This window comes from Lytechinus variegatus, chromosome 3 (genome assembly GCF_018143015.1).
Source record: "Lytechinus variegatus isolate NC3 chromosome 3, Lvar_3.0, whole genome shotgun sequence".
Classification (NCBI taxonomy): Eukaryota; Metazoa; Echinodermata; class Echinoidea; order Temnopleuroida; family Toxopneustidae; genus Lytechinus; species Lytechinus variegatus.
The window spans coordinates 8976138-8997817 of NC_054742.1; the positions used below are offsets into that span (position 1 = coordinate 8976138).

At 36.0% G+C, this 21680-nt stretch overlaps 1 protein-coding gene across 1 annotated transcript in view; it reads right to left on the reverse strand.

Moving 5' to 3' along the window:
* Nucleotides 1-5160: 5160 nt before the first annotated feature.
* LOC121410160 overlaps nt 5161-21680 on the reverse strand; it is a 34009-nt gene continuing 17489 nt past the window's right edge. The window contains exons 4-10 of the mRNA XM_041602061.1: nt 19464-19621; nt 18038-18184; nt 13949-14045; nt 13038-13128; nt 9716-9817; nt 6602-6708; nt 5161-6318 (exon numbers count right to left, since the gene is read on the reverse strand). Of these exons, the coding sequence (XP_041457995.1) occupies nt 5344-6318; nt 6602-6708; nt 9716-9817; nt 13038-13128; nt 13949-14045; nt 18038-18184; nt 19464-19621 (1677 nt within the window). The 3' untranslated portion in view covers nt 5161-5343. The remainder of the gene's footprint in view (nt 6319-6601; nt 6709-9715; nt 9818-13037; nt 13129-13948; nt 14046-18037; nt 18185-19463; nt 19622-21680) is intronic.

A 21680-nucleotide genomic window follows, 5' to 3' on the forward strand; every position in this document is an offset into this window, starting at 1 on the left:
CCGCCATTTTCTGTTACTTTCAGTGTCCATCTTAACACCACCCCCCTTGTAAACTCTCTAAAACTTTAGGTCATACACACAAATCAAGACCAATTGGTCGAAGGGGGGGGGGGGTAGCAGAATACTCTCGGCCCTTCAATTAAATGAATACCCCCCCAAAAAAAAACTACTAGGACTTTCTCTTTAATTCTAATTGACTTCATGAAAAGTTCATATACTTTTTTTTTCATCTGGAATGCATTCAGCAGATATATTTTTAACACAATTTTCTAGTAATACAAATTAAGTTATATTCGTCTAGTCAACTGTGACAAAATGTCCAGTGCATGACGTGCTAATACTGTATCGTTAGGTTTAACTACAACCTTGCTTTAACATCAAAAGTCAGACCAAGTAGACAGCCATGCATTATTAACAACTGAATGAAAGGGTTATGCGCAGAAATACCAGCCGATGAGATTCAAATGTCATTATATCAAATTGATATCCATCTCTTTCTTAAAGTTTTTGCACGAAGCAATGTATATCGACATTCAAAACATAACTTCTGTTGTTTCAACTAGTACACAAACACCCGCCCACACACACACACAACTACTTCGCAAGCTAATGTATAACCTAAAAGAAATCTCTTTAAGACAAGAAAATATACTGATTACAAAATAAAAAGCCCCTTTATTTTTTCAGCAAATAGTCCAGGTATAACATTTAAGTCTATCGACAATTAATGAACTCTTCTGTATTTGTCAATTTAATAACTCTATAATCACATACAAAAAACAACTCAATGAAAAGCTGTTAAGTAGAAGCACTAAATATTGCTCTCTGTTTCACAGGGTTGTCTACATTTCAGCTAACACAGCAAACCTTTCAGAAAAGAGAAGATTGAGATTGAATGATATACATGTAATACACTAATCCTACTTGACACCAAATTTATCAAACATGAACTTAAGTCTATAACCAAGTACTGGTGGTGCCAAAATACTTGTGCATAAAAGATGAAGTAACAAAACATACATTGAGTTTGAAAATATACATAGACAAAAAATGATTAAAAAAAATTGCACAATGTTCTGAAAGCAATCAAGGCAAAATTGTGATTAGGTGGATTGAACAATAATTGCATGTATTCAAATTCAAAAATTATCAAGCATTACCCAACTTATTAATGAAATATATACTTTTAGGAGCCATACTCCTAAAAAGATTCAAGTTATTTTTCAAGTCCCTTACATGCAAACCTTTCACCATGGAAAGTCATACACCAGATTAAGAAGGTTTGGCAATCAACTGTTAGTTCAGTATCTGTTCTACTTTACAAGAGGAAAAAAACATTATATGATGTTTACACACGAATGTAAAGGGTTGCCTTGAATATTTCATGGAAGTTCCATATGAAAAACACAGAACATGCGGTGATCTACCAAAGGTGAAAAGTCAAAAACAAAGTAAGAGTAAGGAGATTGAGAATGTGAGCACACTGTGTTAAGAATTGTTAACACACACAAAAAATTCTTTAGGGAACAATACAAGGAAGAAAGTAGGAGGATGGATGGCATCATACCTTTGATAGTATTATTAGGGACACTACACTTGACATTCAGGACTTAAAAACTATAATGCTACATTGGACAGCTTGGAGAAATTTTGTTGATAAATCTTTAGTAGTAGTATTACCTGCTTTAATATCCTACTTTTCAATATAGGCTGCTTCTACCAGAGATGCTGTACATTCACCAAGTTACCATTATTACTATATTGTATGATATTGACAAATATTTTCATACACATAATCCAAATAAAAACCATACTAAATGGTTGTAAACAAATAAGTCTGTTTATTATCATTATTTCATTATCATCAACATTATTACCATCATCAATATTGCTATTATTATTTGCATGGAAAATAAGTGTTTCTTGATAAGCAAGGTGCAGAAGGAAATGAAAATACAAATTATATTAAAGGGGAATCCAACCTTGGTCATAAAATGTTGTATTGGAAAAGATAAAAAGAATAAGAACAAGTGGAATGCCTCTGGCGGTCTCACCTGCATCATGCGATTCAACATAGCAGCAGTGCTGACTTTGAAAACTCGCACAAGATGTTCAGTGATACTTGGTTACTCTTATTTCCATGTTTTATGAATAGGACCAATACACTTGGAGAGATATGACGGTAATTCAACATATACCCCAATGTGGCCAAAGTTCATTGACCTTACATGACCTTTGACCTTGATCATGTGACCTGAGACTCGCACAGAATATTCAGTGATACTTGATTACTCTTATGTCCAAGTTTCAAAAGTCAGATCAATAAACTTTCAAAGTTATGATGGTAAATTCAACAAATACCTCCAATGTGGCCAAAGTTCATTGACCTTACATGACATTTGACCTTGGTCATGTGACCTGAAATGCGCACAGGATGTTCAGTGATACTTGATTACTCTTATGTCCAAGTTTTATGAACTAGACCAACATACTTTCAAAGTTATGATAGTAATTCAACAAATACCCCAATTTGGCCAAAGTTCATTGACCCTAAATGACCTTTGACCTTGATCATGTGATCTGAAACTTGCACAGGATGTTCAGTGATACTTGATTACTATTATGTCCAAGTTCCATGAATCAGCTCCAAAAACGTTCAAAGTTATGATGGTAATTCAACAGATACCCCCAATTCGGCTAAAGTTCATTGACCCTAAATGACCTTTGACCTTAATCATGTGACGTGAAACTCATGCAGGATGTTCGGTGATACTTGATTAACCTTATGTCCAAGTTTAATGAACTAGGTCCATATATTTTCTAAGTTATGATATTTCAAAAACTTAACATTAGGTTAAGATTTTGATGTTGATTCTCCCAACATGGTCTAAGTTCATTGACCCTAAATGACCTTTGACCTTGGTCATGTGACATGAAGCTCAGGAAGGATGTTCAGTAATACTTGATTAAACTTATGGCCAAGTTTCATGAACTAGGTCCATATAATTTCTAAGTTATGATGTCTTTTCAAAAACTTAACCTTAGGTTAAGATTTGATGTTGACGCCGGGTTGTCAGAAAAGCGGCGCCTATAGTCTCACTCTTCTATGCAGGTGAGACAAAAACAGAATATTTCAAATTGACAATTAGGCAAGTAAATTGTGACAAGGGGCAAGGACAAATTCCCATAGGCCATGTACTTAATTATCCTAAATACCTATTCCCCTGGGGCATAAATCAAAATATAACCCGGGTAGCATATTGTTTTATGTCCCCATGAAATAAAAATATAATTTGAAATAAAACTTAAAAAAAAAAAACAATTTGACTGTTTTTAGCCATTTCATGTATTGAAGTAAAGTGGAAAAGTAGTCCTTGCCTTCCAACACTATGACATTACGAATGCGGCCAATTTGAAGTCTCCATGGGTATAGTGATTACCGATTTTTAAAACTTTTAAACATTTACAACTTTCTTCTTGTTTGTCCATTATTGTTCAAACTTTCATGTATCAACTTGTCTGATTTTTCTTTTTCCACTTAAACAACTTTTTGTTTGGGTTGGATTCCACTTTAAGCACAATAGACTGAAGCTCAATTAAAAAGGTTGATTTTTATCCATCTGCATTCCAGGCCACACTTTTCTAACAGCATTATGAAATAGCAATATGTCGGTACAAAATTGAGAAAGAATGATAAGAAATTCATTTGTACATTACATACAAATGCAAGTATTACATACATATGAACATATCCCTTGTATAAAGATACAATGTGAACAAGGGCAGGATAAGAAGCATTGTAAGTCTTTTACTAGCATTGATGAAAATGGTTCTTCAGAATAGTTACAATCATTGTTTTTTGTATTGGAATAATGAATATCATAATGAAATCTCTCAAAGTTTTAAATGGATATCACTGGAAATGTACATTCAGATACAGAATGACAAACTATCAAGTGAGCAGTAATAGTACATCATATTATATACATCATGTACTCAATAAGATGAACATTTGATTGTGACTTTCCACTTTATTATACTGATAAAAATCAAAAGTCCATCATCATAAACTCTTCTCTCAAACAATCCTGAATCCTGCATACAGTGAAAACTGTAAATATACATGACAATAAACATTGAATAATGCCTTTTTTACAATGTGAAATGATAAAAGATGTCTAAAACTAAATCCTAAGCTTTCTCTTTTTATCATAAATCATGGCAATAATCGCAGCATCAACAGTAATTCATATGTGAATACAAGTGTAATAAAGATTGTAGGCAGTAGTCTGTACAAGCATATCAAATACAAAAGATCCTGAATGTGTGAAGGCATACTGAGCAGCATTTGTTCTTTTCTCTTGCTCCAAAACATTAGGAAGTATGTACATTGTAAGTATATATGTAATTCAATTCTCAAATAGTAGCATTTGGCTCTTTACAAGTGAAGACACTGGATTGAATTCACAAAAAAAAAGTTTGAACTAGGAGATGGTCCAAACCTCAAACAAAGTGTGAACCTAGAGCTTTTATTGGATAGTGTGCCCGCATGCTTCAAAAACCTGCATAGTGGTTTAAACATCTTTTGTCAATTCTGGCCGTACAGTTACCAATTGCTAAATTTACCTAGAATTATAAAACTTTACCCTGTGAATATCTGAGAACCTTAAAATTATTCAGAGCAGAATTCAAGGTGAAAAAAAAAAACATATCCAACATGGATTATCTTAAAAAATAATTCATTGCAATAACTCATATATACATTATATTGCATAAAATGTATATGCAATGTTGACACTCAATTGAAGACATTAAATACAAGATGTACAGTTCTGTAACCTTAAGGCCACCGCACACGTTATGACTGTTCGCGATCCGATTTTGGAACAAATCATTTTCTGAAAATGTGAATGGAACATATCATTTTATTTGAGGTTAAAATTAATTGAAAGAATACTAGTATACCATTTTGAAAGATTGCAAGCCTTTATTTTGGAGTAAAGGCCAAATTATTTTCAAATCGTAGCCAATTGTACAACTGCTATGACGTCATTACAACTAGATAAGATATTAAATTCGTTTTTATTCTAAGAAGGATGATAGCATAGTCACAGATTTGAACATAGGAATTCGTAAGATGATTTAGAACATTACACAGTAAGATATTCCAAGTCTCAATATTAGCATCAAATTCTACTACATTTTATTCTGAAATCGGGTCGCAGACCAATCGTAAGGTGAGCGGTCGCCTTTAGATATTCGTGATTTTGAGATATGATTAGAGAGAAACAAATTAACAATATATTTTCAGCCAGTTTGTCTAAGATCCATTAAGATACTTTCTTAATCTCCATCAGTAGAACTAAAATCACCACCACGGATTTTCATAGAATCATAGGCACTTCCTTGGATAGTTGGCTCAGGTATGATATTATCAAGTCTCAAAGATCTGCGGGTACCATGAAGAGAATCAGTTCTACCTATGCTGTTTGAAGGACTTGTTCCACTCTTCTTCAGTAAATCTTTTCCTCCACTGCTTCTTCGTCTAAGCACTTTATGGATGAACTTTGACACAGGACTTGATTCATTGTGAGGTGAAGGTGGCACATTGCAGGTTGTCATACCCTTACTCTTTCCAGTCAACTCATTACTGATCTGACTTGAAGCAGTTTTAATGGCTCCTTTTAATTCTTTAGATGATGGGGTCAATGACTCAGCTTTGATGTTATTTTCACGATCAAAGTGTGTATAGGGACTGCTAAGAATGTTCATACGAGGTGTATATCCATCTGGAATCTGTTTACAGTGTGATCCTTGCCTGTTAGGAGATGGACTTAAGTTACGATTGGTCTCTTGCTTCTGTTCAAACAAATCTTTTACATGCTTTCTCTGCTTCTTATCAACCACATCATTTTCAAAATCAATATCAATGTTGATCAGCTTAGCTTCCTTCATTGTGTCCTTCATGCTACCTTTAGCGAGATTCAGGCGAATAGTGCCCTGATCAAACTTGGAACCTCTCCGTGGACTAGTGCTCTCAAAGTCTTCATTTCCATCTACTAGATCCATCCCTCTTGCATTCTGATGTGATGATTCTTCCAGTGTTCTCCCAGACAGGTTGGAGAGGTTGAGATGAAGAGGAGCATCTAGGTCACCACCACCACCTTCATCCCTCATGCCTTGAAGGATACTATCCTCATCTGTGGCAGCACCATTGTACATCTCTCTCAGATACTGATTCCTATTCTTGATAAGTCTAGGATCATCGTCAGGTGGGAGAGGTGTCGAAGTAGATACAGGTGGGGTTGACTGCATCTCCTGTCACAGAATAAGTAAGATATCCACATTAACCCATTGAACATGATTTGATTTCAGGACAATATAACATTTTAATATAACCTACCCAAGGTATCTTGGGCTTGGGGCTAAAAGGGTTCTTATTCAGAGACACATCAGCATCTAACAACATACATCCTACCACAACTGCAGGGTGTGAACACATCTTGAAAGACATGATATAGCTTGAAATGTCTTTTAAAGTTAAACCTAATCCTTTATTCACTATTGATTATGAACATAACTCGGCAGCATACAAACTTACAGCAACAAACTGTGCAATCTCCTGGGCTGTCTCTGGTATGGGTGACCTTAGACCTCGCCGTACACTAGACTGAGTTAGAGATTCATCAAATTCATTTCCAGAGGCAACTAGAATAATAAATAGTAATAGTACATAAAATATCAGTGTAAAAGAGCTGCCAACCTTTGTATTCACAGGCCTCGAAATAGGATTTTTGGGGGGCAAGGCCACTTTTTTGAGGGGCACTTTTTCACTGAGGCCAGGCAGCAGAGGGCACCAAGGCCATACAGAGGGCACCAAGGCCACTTTTTAAGGGCATGTAATAAATTATTTGTAGGTGTTACAGTTACGCGGCGTGGGGGGGGGCTTTCCATAGTCGATGTATTGTTATACATCAGATACATTACCAAACCACATTATTTACTTAAGAAAAAATGAACTTTACGCACGACTGGTGATACCTTCTTGAGCTACATGTAATTAAATGTGAATCTGATTAGCACCCAAGAAAGTATCACCAGTCGTTCGTAAGTTGTTCGTAACTGACGAACAGCTTTATGAAACACTCCCATTCAAAGTACTGTACTTTGAGCGAGCGCATCGCGCACGCTCGCCAGGACAGTACAGCGCGCGCGACATTTGTGTAGTACACATACGGAGCTCGCGCTCGTCCATTCTTATGCTGCAGCTTACATAGCATATGTAAAGCGCACTAGCGGCCGGCCGGCTAGCTGTGTATAGCTAGCTCATCGTTCGGCGCGGCTTCGGACTAGACTGCATACATGCACTGGACGTCGCTGGTAAAGCTAAGGTATTGAATACTTTTTGAGATCGGAGAAAAGTTTTCCTCGCTCAGAAAAAAAGGTGCAGACTTTCAAAAGGGGTACATTATATATCAGAAAAGGGCACATTTATGAGAAAAAAGGGCACCACGGCCATATAAAAAAGGGCACATTTTTAGTGGCTGTAACTTTTAGCAAAAAAGAAGAAGGGCATGACGGCCAGTAATGGGGGCATCGACGGCCATGGCCGTCGATTATTTCGAGGCCTGTATTCACCTTTCAGGGAGAATTTACTGAAGGAGGGAGATTATGTGGAGAGTTGTGGCCCAGAGGATAAGTCTTCTCACTTTGAAACAGAGGGTCGAGGGTTCGTATTCCAGCCATGGCATAATTTCCTTCAGCAAGAAATTTATCAACATTGTGCTGCACTCAACCCAGGTGAGGTGAATGAGTACATGGCAGGATTTATTTCTTGAATGCATGAGTGCTGAAAGGCAGCTCAAGCGAGCTAAAGCAGGGGTAATAATAACAACGCGCCTCAGAATAGAATATTTCTAGATAGATGGCGCTATATAAATGCCTATCATTATTCTTCTTGATCACACATAATCCAATGAAAGAATTCAATGTATACATCATGAAGATTTTAAAAAACAGCAGTTTTTCACTTGAAAATCAGTCAATTTTGACAATCAGGGAGACTCTGCAGCCCTGTAACCTTGATTTCATGATAAAAATTCTATGGAAACAGAATTGATTGAACTTATAGACTTCCAGTGAAATAAAAGATAGTTCTACCAAAAGAATAATTTATCTCCAACATGGCCAATTTTCATTGAGCTTAATGACCTTTGACTTTGGTCATGTGACCTGAAACTCACACAGGATGTTCAGTGACACTTGATTATTCTTATGTCCAAGTTTTATGAAAAAGACCAATATAATTTCAGATTTATGATAGTAATTCAACAAATACCCCCCAATGGCCAAAGTTCATTGACCTTAAATGACATTTTGACCTTGGTCATGTGACCTGAAACTTGCACAGGATGTTCAGTATATATCATTCAAACACAGATTCTTGCGATATATATATAATATATATATTCAATATTTGGTCCATTCTTTACTGCATGCATTTTTAATTTTCCATTGCACGGTGACTGAGCATTTTTTATTTTTCTATCGCACAGTACGCTACCGCTCCCTCAGTATGTACCACTATCATGTGCATGTCTACTTCCCTTTTTATGTGTGTGTGTGTTTGCGCGCATGAAGTTAGCACAGATCAAACTAGACTGACTGTGCGCACTCAACAGATCCATGAATCTATGCGCATCACAAAAGAATTAAAGCAAAGGACTTGGCTGTTGATAAATAGGCTGGTGGGGTCGCAGGCCATAGGTCGACTAGTAATTATCATAGAAACAGTTGCTGGTAATAGGCCTACCTAATCTTAATTTTATTCTTTTTTTATAATTTTCTTAAAAACTTTGTAACTTATGAGTTATATAAAACAAATAATGAATGTAAATATTTGTGCAATGGAAAGAATATTTAGATTCGATGGAAGATGAAACAGTTCCATTCAACTCAGCTAATGCCTCATTGAATGGACCTTTTCATATTTCATCTCATAAAAATATTCTCCCCATTGCACGCATACACATTCATTATTTGTATAATATTTGATTACACTTATGACCAAGTTTCATGAACTAGGTCCATATACTTTCTTAGTTATACTGTCATTTAAAAAAATTAACCTTTGGTTAAGATTTGATGTTGACGCTGCTGTCGAAAAAACAGCGCCTTTAGTGTCACTCTGCTATTAGAGATGTAGGTGAGACAAAAAAACTAAGGGAGAGAGAGATAAAGTAACAGGCTGAAACAAAATTGGGGATTAAAAAAAATGTACTTTTCAATTCAGTTAAATTCTAAATTTTGTCAATGACAGATCTGAAATCAATTAAAGTTTTTTGAAAGACCAATGATGTGAGTCATCAAATTTTGCTCTTCATATGCCCTCACATTCAAATATAACAAATATCAGCTGACAATATGGGGACCACAATTTGGGTGTACTCATAGTATGCTTATCTGTGTGCAGTGCATATAGCCTTTGAAAAAATTGATTCAATTTGCCAACATTTTAATGATATCATTGCTTTACATCAATCACCCATTAATAGATGCATATATCAACAACCTTTCATAATCAGTTTGAGGTATCCTCCATAATTCCCAATGAGAACTAACTATTATCCTTTACTGCACTGAATATTAAAAACTGTATAAATCATTGTTCCAAAACCCCCTTGGTGAATTTTGGGGATTGAATACATGAACTTACAGTCTTGCTTTGCTCCTTTGCTTGCGGTAGATGAGCTTGATGACACATGACGACCCCTCATCTTGGATGATACAGCACTACTCTGAGATGATCTCCTTGGAGCTGTTCAACATATCAAATGAAAGTTTAGTAATATCTTAATTAAAGAAAATAAGTAACCAACTGAAAAAAATCATCTAAATGATATGCAGGAAATATAAATGTTGTAGAAAGCTGGGCATACAGAAAGTTAAAAATAACCATTTTAACAAAAAGTGAAAATACACTGATATTACTCATCTGTAATTATTTCTGTTATCCCATATACCGGTAATAATTCTGATTTAATGTTTGTCAACACTTGGAAGTCAAACTAACTTGAAAAACTACAATTTCTAATATGTTCCATGATATCAATGGGCAATTCAACTTTGATGTTGAAAGATGGATTTTGGGCAAGCAAAAACTTCCAACTACATGCAGTGCGGCTAATATTGACTTTGCTGTCACTCGTTGAGATACATAGCTTTAAAGGCCAGGGAGAGGAAGAATCTGCCCCTGCCCCTTGACAAAAATTTTCGACCGCGCCACTCACTGACATTTTACTTTCAACTCTCGCGCAACCTTCTGATTCAAGGCCAAATTTGCAACCCCTGTGTATGCGGTTATGAAATGCAGCATTATGTAAGTGCTTGCAGACAAAAATTACTTTAAAAATGTGAATTGTGTACACATCTAATGCAAATTGTGTTTTGAGCCAAAATCAACAAATGTATCACTATTTCTACTTTTACTGATTAAATTCAATTCATTATGTCTTTTTTATGATCAGAATAAGTCAGCAATGATTTCCATTGAAAAAAAATCAAGAACAAAAAGTTGGAAAACAAGTAATTAAAGGTAAATGCTAGTTGTGGTAACAATATCAAAATGAGTTCGTACAGAATCCAAGAAATGACCACCAAAGTGTATGTATAAAAAATATGTGCCAAAGGATTCTGGAAGAAATCGTAATCATAATCAATAAGTGTAAAACATGAAGAGGTAATGAAATATCAATCATATATTAACAAATCAATAGACAGATAACAGGTCATTGCAACAGCTTACTTGTTTTGTTGATTAAAAAGATGGGTTTTGAGTCGATTTTTTAATACATCGACAGTAGGAGAATTCTGAATGTGGGCAGGGAGATTACCCTAGAAAGCAGGGGCACACACCGAGAAAACACGATCACCATAACGGGTACGAGTGCGTGGGCCAGGTGCAAGTTACAGTTTTGATGAGCGGAGAGACATGGAGGTAGGATATCTTTGTGAGATAAGATCGATTAGGTATGATGGAGCAAGGTCATGAATTACCTTGTATGTGAGAAGAAGTATTTTGAATTGAATTCTGTGAGGGATATTTAACCAATGTAGTGATTGCAAGACAGGAATGATGTGATCGTGCTTTCTCGTGCGAGTGATGAGACGAGCAGCTGTGTTTTGAATTCGTTGAAGAGGGGTAAGATGGGAGGCTGGTAGGCTGACAAGTAAGCTGTTGCAATAATCCAAATATGAGGTTACAAATGCTGGGGACCTTCAGTGTGAACATTTTTCAGCGTAGATTTTAAGATTCAAAGTTCAGTTTATGTAACTGTACAAGATCTAGATCCTCGATGATATATGACAATTAAGTCTGGTTTTACAGACTTTCTCATGAAATCAGTGTTTACTGCAACTACTGGCATTTCTCTTTAATTAAGAAAGTAAAAAAAAAAATAAAATACAAAACTGCGATACCAATTTTTTCCTAAGCACATTGTACATTTAATCAGAATCATACAAAGAGTATGTGAATAAAAAATTATGTTTGTGGGCCATGTTTATTTAAAGGATAACCACAAAAAGTTGATTTGAAAAAAAGGAGAAAAATCCAACAAGCAAAACACTGAAAATTTCATCAAAATCGGATGTAAAATAAGAAAGTTATGACATTTTGAAGTTTCGCTTAATTTCACAAAACAGTTATATGCACATCCTGGTCAGTGTGCAAATTGGCAGACTGATGATGTCACCCACTATTTCTTTTGTATTTTATTATATGAAATATTCTAATTTTCTCTGGGCGTTGTGGCGTGCGCCTGCAATCCAAGCTATGTGGGGAAGTTACAAATTCACACAGAGATTGAAGGTTCGAGCCCTGGTCACGTCTTTCGGTTGGTGACGTTAAAGGTCGGTCCCACACGTAAATAATCATATCTGATTGAAACACGTCTGACAAAACTCAAATACACACACACTCTCCTCCTTGTCAAGTGAAACAAAGTTTTATTTCTCCTGAACATGTGCAATTACCATTATTTTAACAGTTTATGGTTAAGTTGGTCCTTATTGTCAAATCTGTAAAAATTGAAATATTGTATTATTCAAACAATAAAAAGCAAACTTTAATTGAGATGTTGTTTGAAGGTTTGCATGGTGGCATGTACAATCGCTGATGTGGTTTACGGTACACCATGTGGAGTGTTATATAAATAGTGGATAGAAGAAAAGGAAATGGATAGGTGAGAAAGTGGAGAACTTGAGAGAAGAGTATTCTTTTCTTGAATGTAGTCCTGAAAAGGACTGTAAACCAGAAGAGATTGATGAGTTGAAAACAGCTTGAGTAGTAGGGTGGATGAGGAGATGCTGGCTTGAGTCGGCGAGTAGAGATGATGAGTAGAAGAAGCAGAGAGACTCGATGTTTCGGGCAGGTGAATAAGATTCGGGCACGAATAAAACATCATACAAAAGATACAAAGAACAATGCAAGCTTTATGAAAGTAATAACCACTTGCCAGCATAAATTAGTGGGTTTTGAAAGTGTGCTTCAAAAAATGTGCTTCTCACATTTTGTATACGTCATAGTTTGTCAGGAAAGTTGTAATTATATGGGTTTGTACAATCATTTTCTTGATTTCCAGATAACAAATTCATTTTTTTTATTTTACAATTGAAAAGGAAAATAGCACTGACAATACTTTGAGCATAAAATGGATGAAAACTTCCAGCTCTTGGCCATGTCTTATTTTGGTCAATTGTGTTTAATTAGTAAAAGTAAAAAAATTGGACATAAATGAATTCTGGCTAAATAAAAATTTGTATCAGGTTTGTACATGAAATCACCTTTTGGAACAATGTTGGGTGTGATATGCACTTAGGTAGTGTTGCATAACTTTGCACCCGGGTGTTGTGAAAAGTGCCTAAAGTTGCGCAAGATTTGAACAAATAAATGTTGTGTAACACTGCGGTGCAATCTTTCTTCAGACTACATTTTTTTGTAATAGAATACATGTACATGAATGACCGACATCACTTACCAGGTTTCACATGAAGAACAACAATACTAGCAGACAAAACCAGATTGACAATATGCATGTGTTCTAATCCTTCAACTGGCGAACCATTCACCTGTAAAGAAACGTTTAAAAAATCCATCGTTTTCATCACACTCCTTTCAAAATACTGTTTTATGCACTTCAGGTACATTTTTAAAAACATTTCTACAAAGATATGCAAGATCAAAAAAAATGAATAGAACTAAGTTGACAAAGATTGAATTGATCAAACTTCTACTACAAACTAACTAGGTCAATATTTGGTAAAGGAAATAATCTGTTGTCTCAGATGCGGCAAACTGAAATTGCTGCAACTGCTAGTCTTCCTCAGGCAATGAACTGGACACTCGCGGCATGCACCTTTTATACCGTAAGCTGCTTGCCGTCGGTGCCAGAACCACTACGCTATTATTGGTTGGAGCAACCGACCAATCAGATGTGAAAATCCTGTCGGCATTGACATCCCTGAGGAATGTCTTCCAACCGTTCGCCGGCATGCGCCCCCTACGACCGCCCAATACTCATCGGTGAATCGCACACTTTCCACGCTGTCGGCAGCCGACAGGATTTCCCCCAACGTCCGCATGCCGCCCAGTGATCGCACCGTCCAGAGCTTCTGATTGGTCGGTTGCTCCGACCAATCATATTGCGGCAGTTCCGGCACTAACGGCATGCAGCTTACGGTATAAAAGGCGCATGCAGCGAGTGTCCATTTCATTGCCTGACGAAGACTAACAGTTGCAGTCGAAACGTCGAAATTTCAGTTTGCTGCATCGTGAGAGAACAGATTATTTCCTTTACCGATTCTATACTACCACAATGATCAACATCTTCTGTACTAGGTTTATATTGTCTTTGACACTTTGGTGTAGTGTTTGATTGACAATACTGACCTTCAAAATGCGTTCTCCCTTCTTCAGGCCTGCTCTGTCAGCTGGTGATGAACTATCTACATTAGCAACCGTTATGTCCATATTCTGATCTGTTCCACTGCAAAAGATAACAAAATCTCATAGCCATAGTAAAGGGAATTTGTTTCCTTCATTACTGAGGCATATGTTATACCACTTTGCTAACCCGTGTGTTGGCTCAGCTGGTAGAGTGTCTGTCTCACAATCGGGAGGTCAGGAGTTCAAGCCCCGGCCGTATTAGACCAAAAGACGTTGAAAGATGGGAGTTGCTGCTACCCCGTCTGATTTTCAACAATTTAAGGGATAGACCAACATCGATCTGGTGCTGCACAGTGGCTGATTTGCCCACCGCCGCCCACGATCAATTGGGCCAAATGAATTTTCAGAGTATTCTATTTCGAACAATGAAATATGAATTTTCATTTGTTTTTCATTATAAAATTTACAAAAGGATGTTTTGCAATAATGAGAACAGTGTGTTATTTAAATAATCAATCAACCTTTACAATCTACATGTATAAAACAAACAGACTGAATTCGCAATGCTTGTTTGATATTCATTTAATCTAATTCATTTATAATGCTGGGCGCCGGAATGGGCTGGAACTCGGAACCCGGTGAATAGAGGGGATTTCCCCTGGATCAAGCAGGTCTGGGTTGAGAGCTAAAACAGCAAAGATCAGAAGCTGTTATATCCTTTTTTTATGTTATTACATGAAATCATAATTGTTTCATTTGTGAATGATGTGTCTCCATTATGATGAAATAATTTGCGGCAATAAATAACTAATGCACTTAATCTGTTGTCAATCCAATTGTTTTAGTTCTTGATAGAAAAAAATTTAATAATAATAATTTCATATAATAAAATACAAAAGAACAAGTGGGGATATGACAACCTCAGAATGCCTTATGAATATTCATGACATGCCTAGAACTGTTTTCCCAGAAAAATGCAAATCTTTAAAATTCAATAATTCTGTTATTTGTTATCCAATTTTGATCAAATTTTCAGCTATTTGCTCTGTGAATTTTACTGCATTTAATAAGTATCTCCAACCTAGAACATCCCTTTAATATGAATTTAGCCATATCTTATTTCCCTTACACTGTAGTTTGGCTTCGATCTTGACATCTTCGTTCGAATTCTTAGTCAGATTTCGTCAAACAAACGTAGAGGGCAGTGACACGTCTGATATCTTCAACTTGTGTTTGCTGTTTGCCTAATTTCAGCACATGTCAAAAAGAATATACGACGGACTGAGACCCTATATCTGAGAATTTGAACGATGAAATCAAGATCGAAGCTTAAATTAAACCGTTCCTTATGCTCAATGTGGTTGAAAATCAGGTTAAGATCGATACATGGGAAATGAATTGGCTAAAAAAATTAAGTTTAATTAGTTCGCTGACATCGCAGGCTGCAAAAGTGCACTAGGGCCTAAGTCTAGCGTGAGTGAGCACCGAGCGAGGACCAAGCTTCTTGGCGCTGCAGCGGCAGTGTTATGCTGTCGCTCCGAGTTCCAGGCCGATGGAGGACCTGGAAATTTTTTTGCTAAACCTCCCGGTCCGGGTTCAAGCCGGGTTTTTCTTAAGGCCCCAACGTTATTCATTTTTTCAATAATTTTGTTAAAACATACAAATGTGCCATAATACAAAGAAGATAGACATGCAGAAAACAATATAACGATTAGTACACATACACATAATTAATGTACTTGTAGAGGCAGAAAGGCTGGGCCTGTTAAGCTAATGTCCACAGATTACATTGCACATTCTACATTTTGAATGGTTGACTTCAAAATATTGAATTACTAAAAAGAAGTATGTACATGTATATAAGCAGAAGCATGTACAGTTGAGGCCATAAGTTTACATACACCCAGGAAATTCAAAGAAAAGTTGACACTTGCCAAACATCATAAAATTTACTGTATCTTAAAAAGTATTTGTGCTATCATGATGAGTTTAATATCAAACAACAAATGAGTATCATGCCCCTTCATAACACTGCTTTGTCATCGAGAGCTGAAAAATATTTCGGTGTCATTTTCCCCCCCAAAAAAAATCATATTTTAGACAAATTAAAAATAAAAACTTGAAATTTTTTGTGAATTTTGAAAAATTTGCATAAATTAGCATATTTCATGAGTTTCAAAATTCTATGTAGAAGTTTTAAATCCCCACCTAGTGCTATCATATAAAGCAAACTTAATTAAAATCGGACTTGAAATGACGAAGAAGAAGCATTTTAAAATTTGGTCAAAAAATAAAGGAGATGCATTTTTTGTGAATTTTGAAAGTATGCATAAATTAGCATATTTGATGAGTAAAAAAGCAAAAAGAATTTAAATCGGACTTGAAATGACGAATAATAAGAATTATTTTGAAATTGTGGACAGATGACAGACATCATGGTGCGCATGCACTAGTATCTTGCACAATATTCCGATGACGAAGGCTGGGGAAAAACCATTATTTCACTGTGTGCGCATGCTCCATACATCAGCACTACATTATAAGTGAGCCTATTTCTACCGCTGCAAACTTTGTGACGAGATAAATTTATAGAGGCCTGGTCAACTTTCAAAGTTTAAGTAGCGTATTAGAGCATGACCATGTAAGAACACAAAATAAAAAATGTGGCAAAATTAAAGTATTGTATGGAGTCAGGAGTTTCCTTCTTTTGGACATTTTTCAATTTGCAAAACATGGCAATATGTTTGGTAATATGTCAATAAATTTGTAGACATTAGGATGTACATTGTACACAAGTGAAAAACAAGTGAAATGCCTCTGGCCGTCTCACCTGCATCACGCGCTTCAATATAGCAGCAGTGCTGACTTTGAATACTACTCTAACTCGCACAAGATGTTCCGTGATACATGGTTACTCTTATGTCCACTTTTTATGAACTAGACCAATAAACTTACAGAGATATGATAGTTATTCAACAAAAAAACCCAACATGGCCAAAGTTCATTGACCATACATGACCTTTGACCTTGATCATGTGACCTGAAACTCGCACAGGATGTTCAGTGATACTTGATTACTCTTATGTACAAGTTTCATGAATCGGATCCATAAACTTTCAAAGTTATGATGGTAATTCAACAGATACACCCAATTCTGCCAAAGTTCATTGACCTTTGACCTTGGTCATGTGACCTGAAACGCAAACAGGATGTTCAGTGATACTTGATTACTCTAGTGTCCAAGTTTAATGAACTAGACCAATAAACTTTCAAAGTTATGATGGTAATTCAACAGATACCCCCGATTCGGCCAAAGTTCATTGACCCTAAATGACCTTTGACCTTAATCATGAAACCTGAAACTTTCAAAAAAATGTTCAGTGATGCTTGATTACTATTATGTCCAAGTTTCACAAAACAGATCCATAAACTTTCAAAGTTATAATGGGAATTCAACAGATATCCCCAATTCGGCCAAAGTTCATTGACCCTAAATGACCTTTGACCTTGGTCATGTGACGTGAAACTCATGCAAGATGTTCAGTAATACTTGATTAACCTTATTTCCAAGTTTCATGAACTAGGTCCATATATTTTCTAAATTATTATGACATTTCAAAAACTTAACCTTAGGTTAAGATTTTGATGATTCCCCCAACATGGTCTAAGTACATTGACCCTAAATGAACTTTGACTGTGGTCATGTGACATGAAACTCTAGTAGGATGTTCAGTAATACTTGATTAACCTTATAGCCAAGTTTTATTAACTAGGTCCATATACTTTCTAAGTTATGACGTCATTTCAAAAACTTAACCTCAGGTTAAGATTTGATGTTGACACCGCCGCCGCCGTCGGAAAAGCGGCGCCTATAGTCTCACTCTGCTTCGTAGGTGAGACAACAAAAGGAAAAGAAAAAAAAAGAAGAATAGATAGGCATATGATTAGGTATGTCAATTGAATATGTTTCAATGCGATTTCAAAATTACCTCACTAATTTATCTAAACACAGCGAAATACAAGCCAACATTTTGGTAGAATCAAGGAATTAATAGAATACTAGGTTGGGAGAAACAACAGAACTAGTCTTACCCTCTAATACTGAAACCAAGCCAACCATCTTCTTCAGCCAGGATAGTGACCTTTCGAACCCTAGACTTGGAAGATTCTGTATTAATTGTATCTGTGCTTGGTAATCTCAACTGGCTGCAAAGGCTTCCAATTTTGTTCTCATCAATCCTGAAAACAAAACAGGTGGGAAATGAAAAATATTTAAATAGTGTAATTGCACATAAAAATATGGCTACATTGTACATGTAACTCCCCCAATACCATGTCATTGTAAAGCCTGCACTCAAGACTAGATGGAAAGAAGACTAGTCTTGAGTACTGTTGCATAAGAGTTACTCTTATGTAGCCCATTGTCAAGGCCACGAGCTTAACCCTATATAGCTAAGGCCATTTTGAAATTGCATAGCCTGGGGAGGGGGTGTACCCGTTGTGCCTCCCCCCTCAGATCTCGGGCGCAGATCGCACAATTGTGACAAAAATTGGCATGCAAATCACCCTGACGTAATTTCCACAATTTGATTTGTCAATTGCACCAAAATTATCAAAATTTATTTGCAATTAATCAATTATACTAATTACTGCATAAAATCATAATTTGGCTGTAAATCTTTAATTATAGCCCAAACAAGTGGAGCACCTCTGGCAGTCTCAGCTGCATTATGCGATTTAGTATAGCAGCAGTGCTGACTTAGAAAACTACTCTAAAATAATTATTCACAAAAAACACCATTCATAGAATGATACAATACTACGTTCCTTGGTCCTAAATGACACTTGAACTTGATCATATGACCTTTGAGAGACTTGCCAGTGATACTTGATTACACCTATGTCCATAATTCATAAACTATATCCATGAACTTTGAAAGTTATGACAGCAATTTAATAATTACCTCCAACATGGCCAAAATTCATTGACCTTAATGACCTTGTACCTAAGTCATGTGACCTGAAACTCGCACAAGACATTCAGTGATACTTGATTACTCTTCTATCAAAGATTTAATGAACTAGACCAATACAATTTCAGAGTTATAATGGTAATCCAACAAATACATGTACCCTCAAAATGGCCAAAGTTCATTGGCCTTAAATGAGCTTGGTCAGGTGACCTGAAACTTGCGCAGGAGTGATACTTGATTACTTTTATGTCTAAGTTTCATGAACTAGACCAATAAACGTTCAAAGTTATGATGGTAATCCCCCCGGCTTGTTTTTAGGGTTAATAGTCTAATGTGCAAAGACTTCGCACATTATTTTGCTTTTAGGGTTCATAGTCTCATGTGCAAAGACTACATGAATTCACAAGCTGTTAGATTACATGCAATATGCTACAGCTGATCTGTTGAACAAGTTTAGTAATCTACCCTTGCAATAAGTGTGATGGGCCCACATGTTTAAACACACTATATTTATTTGGGCAAGATTTGCCCTGATAGCTACATACCTCGGTGTTGTACCAGTAGAACCAGGCATTTGACCAAGTGGTGCAAGGTAGACATGAATACGAGGAGCAGACTTGATAGCTACTACAGCTTGTGAATGACTGATACTCTTAAATACAACATTATTCACCTTGAGAATTCTTTCTCCTACTTTCATTCCCTGAAATGAGAGAGAAAAAAAATTGTTTATTACTAGCACTTTCTTTGGAATCATTTACACAATTGTTCTCATTGCCGTACTTGTCAATAGAGCTACATGTAGAGCTGAATCTATTCAAATATCCACATGTAAAATTGCAATTACCAATAAAGAGAGCAGGAATCAAATTTTTATTTGCACTTTTTTAACATAATGAAACAAATTGAAAATGTATTTTAAACATCATCATCATGCTAATATTATTACATCCTGCAACCATAGTACAGAATGAATCTTACAAAAAATAATCATAATAAGTCTGCAATTTTATATAATTTCTACATATTTTGATATAATAAACAAGTGGAGTGCCTCTGGCAGTCTCATCTGCATCACGCGATTCAATGTAGCAGCAGTGCTGACTATGAAAACTACTATAAGGGTCAATCCATGTCAAATCAACCAATGCTTGTCACCCGACCCTCTTCGATTTTCTTTAAACTCGCACCAAATGTTGCCCCAAGTGTCTGACGGAAAAATCTGAAATATTTTGCCCCAAGGTCAAATGGTTGCTAAGATACGGCCTCCCATAGCAACCAATGCGCACACAACAAAATTATTTTAAATAAAATTGCCTATTTTTGATTGACTACTGCAGCAAAGTTTGATTGATTACAGTCTTCATTTTAAGTAAATTGGAAGAACTTTTTGGTCTAAACATGCAGAGTATACTGTAGCGTGGACCTGTCAACCGGATTTCGCACACGAGGTCACCGAAAATGGCATTAAGCATCCGTGTCAATGATTTCAGAAGCATGTTTGGAGGCTCATAAATCCAAAACTAAATTAGCTTAGAACCAAATATTATGCACACTTATGGACTTTCAGATACTCAACAGAATTACAAAAAATTGACCCAAGAGTATGTGTCGTTTTCCTGTAGGGCGCCCTCAAAGTTGGATTTTTTTCAAAAGATGCCAAGTTCAAGGTCACGGATCACCTCCCGTCCCATCGAGGAGGGGGACCAATTTCTGTGTTTTGATAGACATTTACCCATATTTTCAAGTGTTACTTGAGAAATTTTGCTACCGGAATGTTAAGGGGCTGATTTGCGCATTCCAAAATGGTCGTAAATACCCTAAAATTGATGTTAATGACACATACATGCTTTTCAACACTTTTCAAATTGTGATAACTCAAAGATGAAGAGCCCAAAGACATTGATCTCTTCTGTGATGGTAGTCTGTAATTAGTATTAAAAGGATATATCTTCAAAAATAGTTTGTATTGTTGGTAATGACCTTGAAAACACACCTAAAATTCAATAAAAACAGTAAATTGGCTAATTTTCCAGAATCAAAAGGCATTCAAATGGTGTTTACATTGACTTTCAAATGGGTGTCATTTCAAGACAAAGAGTGAGCATAAGCTAAAACTTGAAAGACATGTTCAACTTTTGGTCTACTTTGAGCAACATAAAATATTTGAACTCAAAACCATATCATTTGACCTTGAAATTATTCCAAACATAGCTATTTGTTGCTTCATAAGTAGCATATTCAAATCACGCGTGTACATTGTACTTTGCAACACATTTCAAAATGGATTTTCTCATAGAGAGAATACCTGATCAGGCTGATATTTGCAGTATAAGTAGTCTGTAATGGGTTCTTGGAGGATCTACAGATTAAGTACCTATTCTCTCATGACAATGACCTTGAAAATACAGCTGAAAATTATAAAAATCAATATATCATACAATTCTCACTAATAATCAAGTGTTTTTACCCACTTTTCATTGTGTGTTATTCCATCTTAGATTGTGAGTTCATGCTGATAATTGCAAACCATGTTCCACTTTTGGTCTACTTTAAGCTACATGAAATATTTGAGATCAAAACCATATCATTTGACCTTGAAATTATTCCAAATATAGCTATTTGTTGCTTTAACGACAGTGTCCAATTCAAGTAGCATATTCAAATCGCACGTGTACATTGTACTTTGCAACACATTTCAAAATGGATTTTCTCATCGAGAGAATACATGATCAGGCTGATATATGCAGTATTAGTAGTCT